The sequence below is a fragment of the Equus asinus genome, chromosome 6 (genome assembly GCF_041296235.1).
Source record: "Equus asinus isolate D_3611 breed Donkey chromosome 6, EquAss-T2T_v2, whole genome shotgun sequence".
NCBI lineage: Eukaryota > Metazoa > Chordata > Mammalia > Perissodactyla > Equidae > Equus > Equus asinus.
Window position 1 is genome coordinate 94,651,756 of NC_091795.1, and position 11,563 is coordinate 94,663,318.

At 51.4% G+C, this 11,563-nt stretch overlaps 1 protein-coding gene across 1 annotated transcript; it reads right to left on the reverse strand.

Moving 5' to 3' along the window:
• On the reverse strand, window positions 1-9,334 carry KLF11 (KLF transcription factor 11). Its single transcript, XM_044771939.2, has 4 exons — window positions 9,129-9,334; window positions 7,057-7,326; window positions 4,725-5,688; window positions 1-911 (listed from the first exon to the last, which is right to left on the reverse strand). The coding sequence occupies exons 1-4, from the start codon at window positions 9,168-9,170 to the stop codon at window positions 631-633; spliced, it is 1,557 nt and encodes a 518-aa protein (XP_044627874.2). The 5' UTR covers window positions 9,171-9,334; the 3' UTR covers window positions 1-630.
• Window positions 9,335-11,563: the final 2,229 nt, after the last annotated feature.

Genomic DNA, 11,563 nt, shown 5'->3' on the forward strand with positions numbered 1-11,563 from the left:
AAATTCCCCTGAAAATGTTATGAAGAAGCTGACTGCAAAGTTTTCTTCCCCATTTCTTTAAGAGGCCTCTATTCAACCAGTTCTGATTATAAAAAATTCTTAGATCTAAAAGGCCTGATTACAAACTTGTGATTTCTTTTTGGCTGAATAATGTGCCAAGTTTACTAAAAGTAGGGTTATTTAAAAACGTTTTTAAACATTGAAAAGAAGATTGTAAAATCATCTATCTAGAAATTGGTGACATGAGCACCAACAATATAAACATTTTAATAAAAAACAGTATAAAAATTAGTACCCTGTCTCATTTCTACAAAACATGAATAGAAAGGTTGTAAAAATCCAGATTTTGCAAAATTTATTGCCAAAATGTTTGCCTGAATGCTGGTGATTTAGATCATGAAATTTTCTTCCATTTCCTTAAAAAAAACTTCTGAAACTACAAAAGATATTGAACAGGGTCCCAACCAAAAAAGAAAGTTAACATACTTTCATCAGAACCAGCTCTCCACTTTCCCCTAGCCCCCAAGACATGGTTTTGTTTTGTTTTGTTTTGTTTTGAGGGAAACCATCAGTTCCATTCCTGACAAAAGGCTTTTTAAAGTCCCTATGGGCAATTCCCTGGCCGACCTTTCAGGCGGAGGCTGGCATGCTCACCAGTGGGCTCCCAGCCCTCTCCGCACAGGCAATTCTGTTCAGCTTGCCGACCTCTGCCTGCCAGCCAGGGACCTTCTTGGTGGTCATGTGGCGTCGGGCGTGCTTCGTCAGGTGGTCACTGCGCATGAAACGCCGATCACACACAGGGCACACAAACTTCTTCTCCCCGGTGTGCGTTCTGCGGTGGCGAGAGAGTTCATCTGAACGAGCAAACTTCTTATCACAGCCGTCCCAGCTACAGCTGAAAGGCTTCTCTCCTAAGAGGTGAAAAAACACGGACTAAAGAAAATGCAAATGCTCAGCACCCTACTGGACAGGTTAAGTCACGTCGTTTTTAAATTCTGTTCATCAAAAGCTAAGAAGAAAGTAATATCCTACTATTTTGGTATCAAGTTTCAGAAGTCAAGAAATCCTCCAAGATTTATTTCTTCCTGCCATACCTAAGATGCAGTATGTCAAGGCCCAAAGATGTCAACCAATCTAAACTTTCAAAATATATATATATATATTTTTTAAAGATTTTATTTTTTCCTTTTTCTCCCCAAAGCCCCCCAGTACATTGTTGTATATTCTTCGTTGTGGGTCCTTCTAGTTGTGGCATGTGGGACGCCGCCTCAGCGTGGTCTGATGAGCAGTGCCATGTCCGCGCCCAGGATTCGAACCAACGCAACACTGGGCCGCCTGCAGCGAAGCGCGCGAACTTAACCACTCGGCCACGGGGCCAGCCCCAAACTTTCAAAATATATTTTTAAATAATAATCATCTTTGACTGTTAGCTTGGGGTAGGGAGAAGAATCTTGAAAGGAGTAATTCCTTCCCTCTCAGGAAGCTGCGCATCTAAAAAATGCCTCCCTGGACCTATAAGACTTCTCAGGATCATTAATTCCCTCTTCATATTTGTTATCACACTGACAAAGAGGTTAGTTACAAAATGGGTTAGGATTCTAACAGCTACCTTCTTATTCCAAGCTTCAAGTGTCCTTGTCACTCACTCAGTTTCAGAGCACTCGGCAGATGCCCTGTCCTCTGCCCCTCCTGGAGTTACAGAGGTGAGCCAGGGAGCCCTTTCCCCCAGGGAACGGTGCGGCCCTTCTCCACAGAGCCGTCCTAGGCCTTTCAGCCAGTGAGAGTGCTCCCTTTTCTGCATCCCGAAGCCCTTATCTTGCCCAGGCTGTGAAAATCAGACCCTGCGTGTGCGACCTAGTGAACTGACTGGTTAAACAGCGTTAGGCACCGTCATGTGACCCACGTTCCCAAGGGCTTCTGACCTGTCTAGCTCAGCCATCTCTGTACAGCTTAGCTCCCAGCACAGCACTTCATACGGCAGGTGGCAAATAAATGGTTTTGAATGAATGAGGGCTGAAGAGGCACCAATTAAACATTTTATATTTTTCGAAGTTGAATTAACATGAAAATTGAGCAACACAATGGTCTCTTATGAGCTCTTCTAAGAAGAAAGGCCTGAACTTCATGGATTTCAAAGTTCCCATACTGTAAGCATAAGGTTGCCCTACTCGCTCCCTGGAAAACACCACCATTGTTGGCACCACTCCAAGGTGGCCAAGTGTTCACAGAGATGAACAATCCTTTGACATGCAATTTATAAACTGTCCTACTTGTTTTCAACATACCAAAATGTAGCCTTTGCTCACTCTACCTCATTCTAATTAAGACAATTTCCAGGGCCCAGCCACAGTGGCCTAGTGGTTAGGTTTGGCATGCTCTACTTCAGCAGCCCAGGTTTTCAGATCCCAGGCACAGACCCACACCACTGGTCAGTGGCCATGCTGTGGCAGCGGCTCACATACAAAACAGAGGAAGACTGGCAACAAATCTTAGTTCAGGGCGAATCTTCCTCAGCAAAAAGAGGAAAATTGGCAACAGATGTTAGCTCAGGGTGAATCTTCCTCAGTGCACACACACAAAAAATTTCAGGTTGGTAGAAATATATGAAAAACTATCTTATTATCTAAGGTAAACTTACCCAAAGTTTCTATTTCTTATGAAAACTCCCATTTAGTATTTACAAAATGGCAGAAGAAGTTGATTCTTTAGAACCTTTATGGTTATTTAAATTGAAGTACTTTGGGAAACCTGAACAGAGCTTGATCACTTTATTTTATGCCATCCTGTCAGTACAGCTGTATGCTGCACAAATGACATTTTGGTCTATGACAGACCGCAAGTGCGACAGCAGCCCCATCAAATTAGTACCATATGGCCTAGGTGTGTAGTAGGCCACACCGTCTAGGCTTGTGTAAGGACACTCTATGACATTCGCACAATGACGAAATCACCCAATGATGCATTTCCTAGAACGTTTCCCCATTGCTAAGTGACAAGTGACTGTATTCCTACCAAGGGAAGCTGCCCGACCAAACAGTAAGACTTCATTTTTCCACTGTCCCTCCAATCTGGAATCTGTGTTTGGGTGTGATCGGAAGCTCACCTCAGTAGTCTCAGTGAAAAGTACAGCTCACCAAGTCTGTGGGGCCCTCAGAGGTGCCTGTTCGCTCTCCTATGGCCATGACGGCCACCCTGCAGCACCAACCGACCACCATTTACTAGCGCCAGGCTTTTGTGTTAGACACCAAGAGTTTACATCCGGTAAGATCAGACAAGTGTATAAATAACTAGAAATCAAAGAGAGAATGTGCTGAGAAACACAATAAACCACTAGGGTCAAAGAAGGGAGGAGAAATCAGGAAACACTTCTGAAAACTGACTTTGGGAAGCCCCTTAGAGGGTTTCCAGTAAGCAGAGATAGGCAGAGGACAAAGGATGATCGGGAGAAATGTGCACTGGAGAGAGAAGATAAAGGCAGAGAGGCCAGTTCTTCAAGGGCCACGCTTGGGCCTTATCCTCGCAGCAAAAAGCCTACTCCGAGTGTGGAGGACAGCAGAGCGCCTTTGCACCTGAATGCCAGACTGCATCACTGTGCAAGCAGGAGCTTCCAGGTGCTAATCAGGAACGGCTCTACCTCAAAGGCACTGTGGAACAGAGTCTGATAGCCACTCCCTCCAGTTCAGCCTTTCCTACTTCGTGTTCCAGGATTCACTGCTCTCCCACAGGCCATGAGCACACATTCTGGTGGAAGGGGTGCCATCTTCAGAAGAGTTGAAATACATCCTTCCCACAGAACCTGCGAGCTGTTACTGTGCTTATATATACGTACGCGTGTGAACCTCTGAAAGCTGAGTTTAACAGGCAGACTCTAACTATAGGACCCTTAAAAACAAAATAAAACAGAACACTAACTCAACGAACAAGAGTGCCACAGAAAACCCGAGGTAGTTTGCCATAATCAACTACAAAGCAGAAGCTCTCCCAAGCAACCCTCAGCCCTGTTACACAATACGGTGGCCACCAGCCTCATGCAGCTATGGAAATGTAAACTCAACGAAAACGTAAAATTTAGTTCCTCAGTCACACTGTCCACATTTCAAGTGCATGTGGCTAATGGCAACCTAAAGGACAGAGAACATTTCCATCATTGCAGAAAATTCTATTGGACAGATCTGATGAGACAATAAAGATATCGCTGAGTCATTATAGTTTCTTGTTTGACTTCTTCTGAATTAAAAACTATATATTCTTGAAAGTAAGAAAGCTATACTCCTTTAAAGTTCAAATATTCTAGAATTCAAACTTTTCCATACTTTTGAAAGACCTTTCTCCCTAGTAAACCTAAGTAAGTCACATTGATGTTTACTGAATGTGAACTCACATCTTCTAAAATGCAAAAATGTCTACTGCCTTGTGAAGAGAAAGGGGAAATATGAGCATCCTCCTAGAAGCCTATCAGAGGATCACAATAATAGAACTATACTACACTTTAAGTACTGGGGTGAGCAGATGGCATGTTCTAGAAAAACCGCTGGTGGCTGTACTAATGTTAACCCTAATCCCTACCCATTAGACTACGAGGGCTTTTCAGAATCAAAGACAAACAGCCACATTTCCACCCTCTCCAGTGGTTCTCATGCTCCCCTCCCACTCAGTGAAGGCTCGAGGTGTGTTTCTAACACAGGACTGGCCGTTTCCCATGCCCTACCTGCCTCAGTACTCACCTGTGTGAGTCCGAAGATGAGCCTTGAGGTGGGAACTTTTGAAGTAGGTTTTCCGGCAGCCTGTGAAGTTGCAAACATAGTTCCTCCTTCGGGAAAAGTCTACCTGAGGGGCACAGTTTTGACTGGAGGCAATGAACACTGGAGCAGGGGCAAGGGGCAATAACTTGGTATTCCCAACAGCCATTACACTCGATGAACAGGTGGCAGGTTGAGGGAGAGCGCCCTGGGGCAGAACCAGCATCACAGTTCCCTGAGGCACAGACGGTCCCACGAACACAGGCTGGGGCACTGGAGCAGCGTAGGGTAGGATGGGCTTGACAGTCACCGCAGACGGTTGGGAAGGTGGCTTCAAAAAAGCTGGTAACATGCCACTTTGTCCAGTCACAGGGACCATTTGGCAAAGGAGAGGGGCACTGGGGATAGGGACAGAAATCAGAGGGGTGGCTTTCCTTGGCAAGTCATTTTCATAATTCTTTGGTGAGCAAGTTTGAACTGCAATGGGCCACCCTGCCTGCTGGCCTTTGTCAGTGGGGATCAGGCCACCAGACTTGTGCGAGCAAGGCTGACAAGACTCCGAGTTAATGTTGAGTAAACTGTCTGTGAGGTGTGCGTCCTGCAAAGCTTCAATACGTCCCAGAAATTGTGCTTCTCCTTGCCTGCCGTCTGAAAGTCGGCATTCTTGAGTCTGCGTGGCAGGAATGTGCGCAGGAGCAACACTCTGCCCAGTGTGGCGGATGACACTCATCACCATGGCCCTGCACGGGGGCCTGGGGGCTGGCTCCAGCAGCTGTGGCTTCACCCCAGGCAGGCCCCTCTCTGCCTTCCCCCTCAGCACCTTGGCTGCCCCAGCAGAGGCTGGGGGAATGGCGATGACCATGCCTGCTTTGGGATCAATTACTTGGGAAGGAACAAGGATCCCCGTCGATGGCTCCACGAGGTCAGGGCTCTGAGGAGGAGTCATGCACTTGAGGGAAAAAAACAAGTACCGTGTGAAAAGCTTGTTTTAATTTATTTTTTTAAATTTCTTTTTTAAAGACTGGCACCTGAGCTAACAACTGTTGCCAATCTTTTTTCTCCCTGAATCCCCCCAGTACATAGTTGTACATTTTAGTTGTGGGTCCTTTGTTTTAATTTTAAAAGGAACTTACTTCGATCATGTTGTCCCCAATGCCTTTACGAAGAAGTACTCAGAAAAGACCCATCTAAGCCTGCTCGCAACAGCATCCAGTAGTTTCCAAGGCTGCACCACGTACTTTACTTTCTAGTATTTTCCCCCTTTCCTGACCTCTCCCAAACCCATCCATTTGCTCGGTTCTAAGAATGCCAGTGCCGCTCCTGGGTTCACACAGCTACTGAAATGAGCAATTTATGCATTAGGACTATAAACAAGAAAACAAATTTATATTTAAAATGAGAATTTTCCACAATAATTTTAGATTCTCAAAAAATTTTTTTAAAATCCCAGTGGTAATCATTTAACACACATTCAGTGCCTACAGGATGCAAGGTGAAACCTATCAGAGTGAGCCCCAAAAGGCCAGGCTCTGACAGGTGGTGCTACCTAAACCAGCCTCTCTTTGTACGGCTCCCTAATGATTCCCACTTTTTTTCAGCTCCCCGTGGAAGAGCCCGATGCCAAGTAAAGCTGAGAGGCGCTCCTGGCAGCCAGGCCCACCACCTGTACCATCCTCTCCACCGCCCCAAGTCTCCCTCGTCTCTCTCCAAGGCGGCTTTTCCACACTCTCCTCCCAGCAGAAGCTTCCAGCCCAGGACAATTAGATTATAATTTTCACTTCTGTCGGCAACCAACAACTCTCAATTTCTCCCAGCAATTTCATAGCTGTAGCAAGTTAAGAAAACAAAAACAAAAACAGAAACAGTGCTGGACTGCACCCAACTCAGAGAAGCAGCCGGCTGCCACATGGAGGCAGGGGGCAGTACTTCCATCCAGCCAACTGAGGCTGTCCGGGGCCAAAGCACGGGCCTTCTCTAGCTGCCAGCCATGTATCCTGATCCCAGACTGGGTCATCCCGGGGAACCTAAGCCCCTACTTGGCAAATCCCCAGGGAAATGAGTACATTGTACTTTCTCACATCAATCTGTAGGTTTCATCCTACGGAGATTTTAACCCTGTGGCTGCAAACAATGATGTATCAAAGGAAAGAACATATTTTCAAGGGATAAAAGAAGTTTCCACCCTTAGGACCCACACAAGGGGAGGGTACGAACGTGCTTGCTGGCATCCCAGTGAATCTACCCACGAGCTCTGGAGCACAGTTACCTAAGGTACTCTAGTCGCTGCACAGAAGCACCACTCTCCCCCACCTCTTACCAGAGTCGATAAAGAATCGAAGTCCTTTGGTAGCTCAGGGGCAGCTGCGCCCACATGCACAGTGGTGGTGACATCCCCAGAGTCGGAGACAGGTGTGAGAGGCCTTATCTTTAATAGGTCACCTTTCTGGGATCTTTGACCCCAGGAGCTCATGCAAACAAGAGCCTCGACAGCTTCAATGTCGTTCTGCTCCAAGATGCTGCATGTAGACCGTTCGCTGTCATGCCGCTTCCTTTCCAGGATTGACTCGCATATGTCCACGATGTCAACCTAAAGGCGAGACAACACAATGGCCTCTCAGTCCAGGGACAACACAGAGGGCAGCCCGGTGGGCACGTGGATACGCACCCCAAGAGTTTCTCTGATGCATGTAACACACACACAATACTCCACGCACAATGAGCTCTGCTGTCTAGGAAAAGATGTCAACACGACATGCAGGACAGCTTTGCTTTTAAGGCAACATTCTGAAGCAGGAAGAAACAGACTTGGCTGGCAAGCAGTTTCCACAGAAAATTCTGATTCTTAAAAAAGGTTATTAAGCTAACGTTTTTCTTCGATAAATGATTACTAAGACTTGAATTCCAGAGGCGTAAGCCAAGTGGGCTAGTGTGAAATGCAGCACAGGGAGGAGGAACGGACGCTCACTCTGCCTAGTCTCCCAGGTGGTGGGGATGACAGCATGGCTCTTCCGAGTCGGCTAGGCCACTGGAAGACTGCCAATACAGAGGCACTTCCGGCACCTCTCTGGAGGTTCACCACAGCCCTCTCAAGTCAGGGCACGACACAGGCACAACCTTCAGTGGCTGAACTCCTCGGCTCCCTGAGGATAGAGCCCATGCTGGGTTAGTCCAGTTCCTCTCACTCAGGACGGTTAAGTCACTCCTCAATGCCACAGATCAAGCCAGGGGTGAGAAGAAGGATTTTTAAGATCTACCACAACCCAGGAGAGGGATGGCCTTCCAGAGCACCACACTTTCTCTTTTTAGGAGGGGAAGAAGCGACTGGAATTAACTGATCTCTTCCCAAAGAAACTTCAAATCTATAAAGATACACATTTCCACTCAGTTTAACTTGGGCATCAAACCCTCCTGTCCTGCCCAGGTTCCTGCACACGGGTGACCAGGCTGCCTTTACAAACGCCACTCAGGCCCTGCTTCTGTGCGCAGCCTGGTCCTCGGGATGAACTGCTAAGTCACACAAGTGGGGGCTGCCGCCTGCCTGGCCCCCACAGGTGGGGAGAGACCAGAGCAGCGCAGGGCCCACAAACCTGTCTCTCGACGACAGCTAGGTCTCAAGTCTGGCGAAATGCCCGCAGTCAAGCCCCGACTGCAGTCCACCCGGGCTGAGGCCAAGGGTGCCCAGCCCCGGCCCGGCGTGCCGCCTTCCCGCCAGCTCGTGCCCAACCCCCTTCCAAGCCAGAACGCTGCGTGCCCCGGCCCCCACGTGCCACCCTCCGGCCAGTTTTTGCCCCGCCCCCACGCCTTTCCACAGTCCGAGTGGCGCATTCTCACAGTACTGGCCCCGCCCCAGCCGCCCACGTGCTGCCTTCCCGCCAGTTTTTGCCCCGCCCCTTCCCCCTTTCCACAGCCTGAGTGGTGCATTCTCGCAGCCCCGGCCCCGCCCCCGCCGCCAGCTTGCTGCCTTCCCGCCAGTTTTTGCCGGCCCCGCTCCCCCTTTCCACAGCCCCGCTCCCCCTTTCCACAGCCCTCTCCCGCCCCGGCCGCCCGCGTGCCGCGTTCCCGCCAGCCGCGCCCCGCCCAACGGCCGCCTCCTCACAGCCTGGTGACGTCATGGCTGGAAATAGCCCCGCGCATTGGACCGGCGGGGCGGGGCCGCTGCGGGAGCACGAGACAAAGCTGCACGTAGGGCGGCGCGGGGCACACGCCCCCTTCCCGCCCCGCCCGGCGCGGCCCCGCGCGGCCGCCGCCCCTCCCTGCTCCGAAGCCCGCCAGGGCCCCTAACGGTGCGGCCGCAGCCAGGAGCCGCACGCCCCCGCCTTCCTCCGCGCCCCAGCCCCGCACAGGCGGCGCGTCCCCGCTTCGTCCACGCTAAGATGGACGGCCACTCACCGCGCGCGCGTCGCCCGGGCCCGCGGAGCCCGGCGTGTGCATGGTGCTGGCGGCCCGGAGGCAACAAAGCAGCCGCAGGGCGTGAGCTCGGCGCACGGCAGCGGCCACACGTGCGCGGCGAGCGGCGGCGACCCGAGCTCCTACGGCCGCCGCGCGCCTCCGCCCGCCCGCGCGGCTCTGCCCCGGCGCGGCCCTCGCGGCGCGGGAGGGGCGGGGCGGCCTCGGAGGGTGCGGCCGCGGGGGCGGGGCGCGGCGGCAAACCAAAATACACCGCGCCCCGCCGGGGCGGGGACGGGCGCCCGCTAGCCAATCCGCGGGCGGCCCGTGCGCTGCCGGCCAATGGGCGCCGCGGGGAGCCGCGTGATCGGAGCCTGGCCGCGGCGTGATCGGGCAGGGCGGGATGCGGCACGTGTTTTGGTCGGGAAGAAGGGGCGGGGCCTGAGGCCTGGAAAGTAGGGGAAAGGTCCGGCGGCGAGGTGGCGGGGGTGGTGGCGCGGGGGTGGTGGCGCGGGGGCGGCGGCGGCGGCGGCGGCGCAGCTGCATCCAGGGAAGTCCCGCGGTGGCGAGGGAGGGGGACCGCGCTTAAAGGGGCCGCCGGCCACAGACTGCCCGAGCGCGGGCCCCCAGTGGAATGAATCCGTCAAGCAGAGCCGATCTACCTGGAGACCTCAACCCGGGTTTTTGGCTTGTTTTTAGTTTTTATTAATCTACCATCGGCTCTTAGGTGTGCATTCCTCACCAGGAAGAGTTTTAAAAGCTGGCCGGCTCCAGGTGACATTCCTGCATCTGCTCCTTTCTCCAGGCATGGAGCCGGAGCTTCTAGGCCTACGTCTGCCTCTTGACATCCCTCCCCAGGCGGCTTTGGGCCGCGGTCACTACTCTAAGTGGAGCCAAGATAGGTAATCACCTGAAAGGTGCCTGGTGAAACCCGCCCATTTTTCCCATACCCGGTGTGAGCGTCACCGCCTCTGGGAAGTCCTCAGGCCTGAATGAGAGATGCCCAGGGCACCTTTTTTTTCCCCCTGGGTACTTTCGCTCGTCTCTCAGTGTGGTTTATGCACATCTGCAGCTCTAAGTTCTTGAAGATCAGGGACCGGGCTGTGTCTATTTGTACCCCCACAGCCTGCATCACAGCATGGGACAACCCTTCATCCACCCACGCGGCCCACATTCTGATGTGGGTTGACAGTGTCAGGTGCAGAGGTCGCAGTGAGGAATCCTTGGCCCTAAAAGCTCACGGCATGTGAAAGTAGTGGATCCCCGCACCGTAGGGACTGTGCTCTGAGCAAGAGAAGCCCTGGACCCAAGGAACAGGCCACCAGAGCAGGCAGGGCCTCCTCCTCCTACTGAGAAGGAAACGGGCTGGCCCGGGGCTCTGGACCCTGCTTGTTCCTCACAGGCCTGCTCTCCTCAGGCAGAAGGGTTGAGCAGCCTGAGCAACCTCCACCGTCCCTCACTTTCCTTTTTTTCAGGTCCTGCACGGCGCCTTTCCTGACCTGTAACTTTTCTGTTTCCTTAGTTATGTGTTAATTATCTCACCACCAGAAGGAACCCTGGCAAGGTTAGGAAGCTTTCGAGTTCACTGTGAACCCCAGTTCCTGGTTTTCTGCAGGCTCTGGTAACTGTTTGTTGAATAAGTGAAGGAAGACAAGCACCTACTGCCCACCCTGCCTTGGACAGTGCAGTGTTTTGAGTTTTTGTAATAATTGCATTTATTTCCAATTTTGGTAAAAGCTAGTTTGTTCTTAACTCCCCAAATACACATTTATAAATAATGGACATTGTAAATGTTTGGAAGGACAAATGGGAGAGTTGGAGCCATCAGGCCGTTTTTAGCAACACAGCTTTTTGGGAAGCTGGGGGGTGGGAGTTGCATAAACCTCTAATTCAGTGTCCTTGAAACTGAGCTCATATTCTATCCAAATTTAGATTTCTTGCCTTTATGAAGGGCACCACCAGATACCCCGTTCCTTCACCCAGAAATCTGAGTTATCTTCCACTCTTCCCTTTCCTGCACTTGCTTCCTTCTGCCAATTACTTCATGCCCTTCTTCCTAAATCTCTCTCAAACTGTTACCTTCTCTCCACCACCCGCTCCTGCCCTGGCCCAGGCCACCATCCTCTCTCACCTGAGCTATTTCCCCTGCCCCTCAGTGGGATTCCCTACCTCCAGCCTCACCACCTACCATCTGCCCCTCATCTCACTGCCAGAATGATCTGGAAGTAGAGAGGGTACCAAACCCATAGTCAAACCCTGAATTGGAATCCAGACAGCTACACAACTGAACCTCGCTGCTTAGGTGCAGCCCATGACTCTGCATAAGGAGGCCCCAGCTGCTCCTCCTGCCTCATTTCCAACTAGTTCCCCAAGGCCTTTTCCCTCCTGCCGTCCTGCCCCATTGCCCCGGTACACACCCCTTTGCACATGGTGTGCGT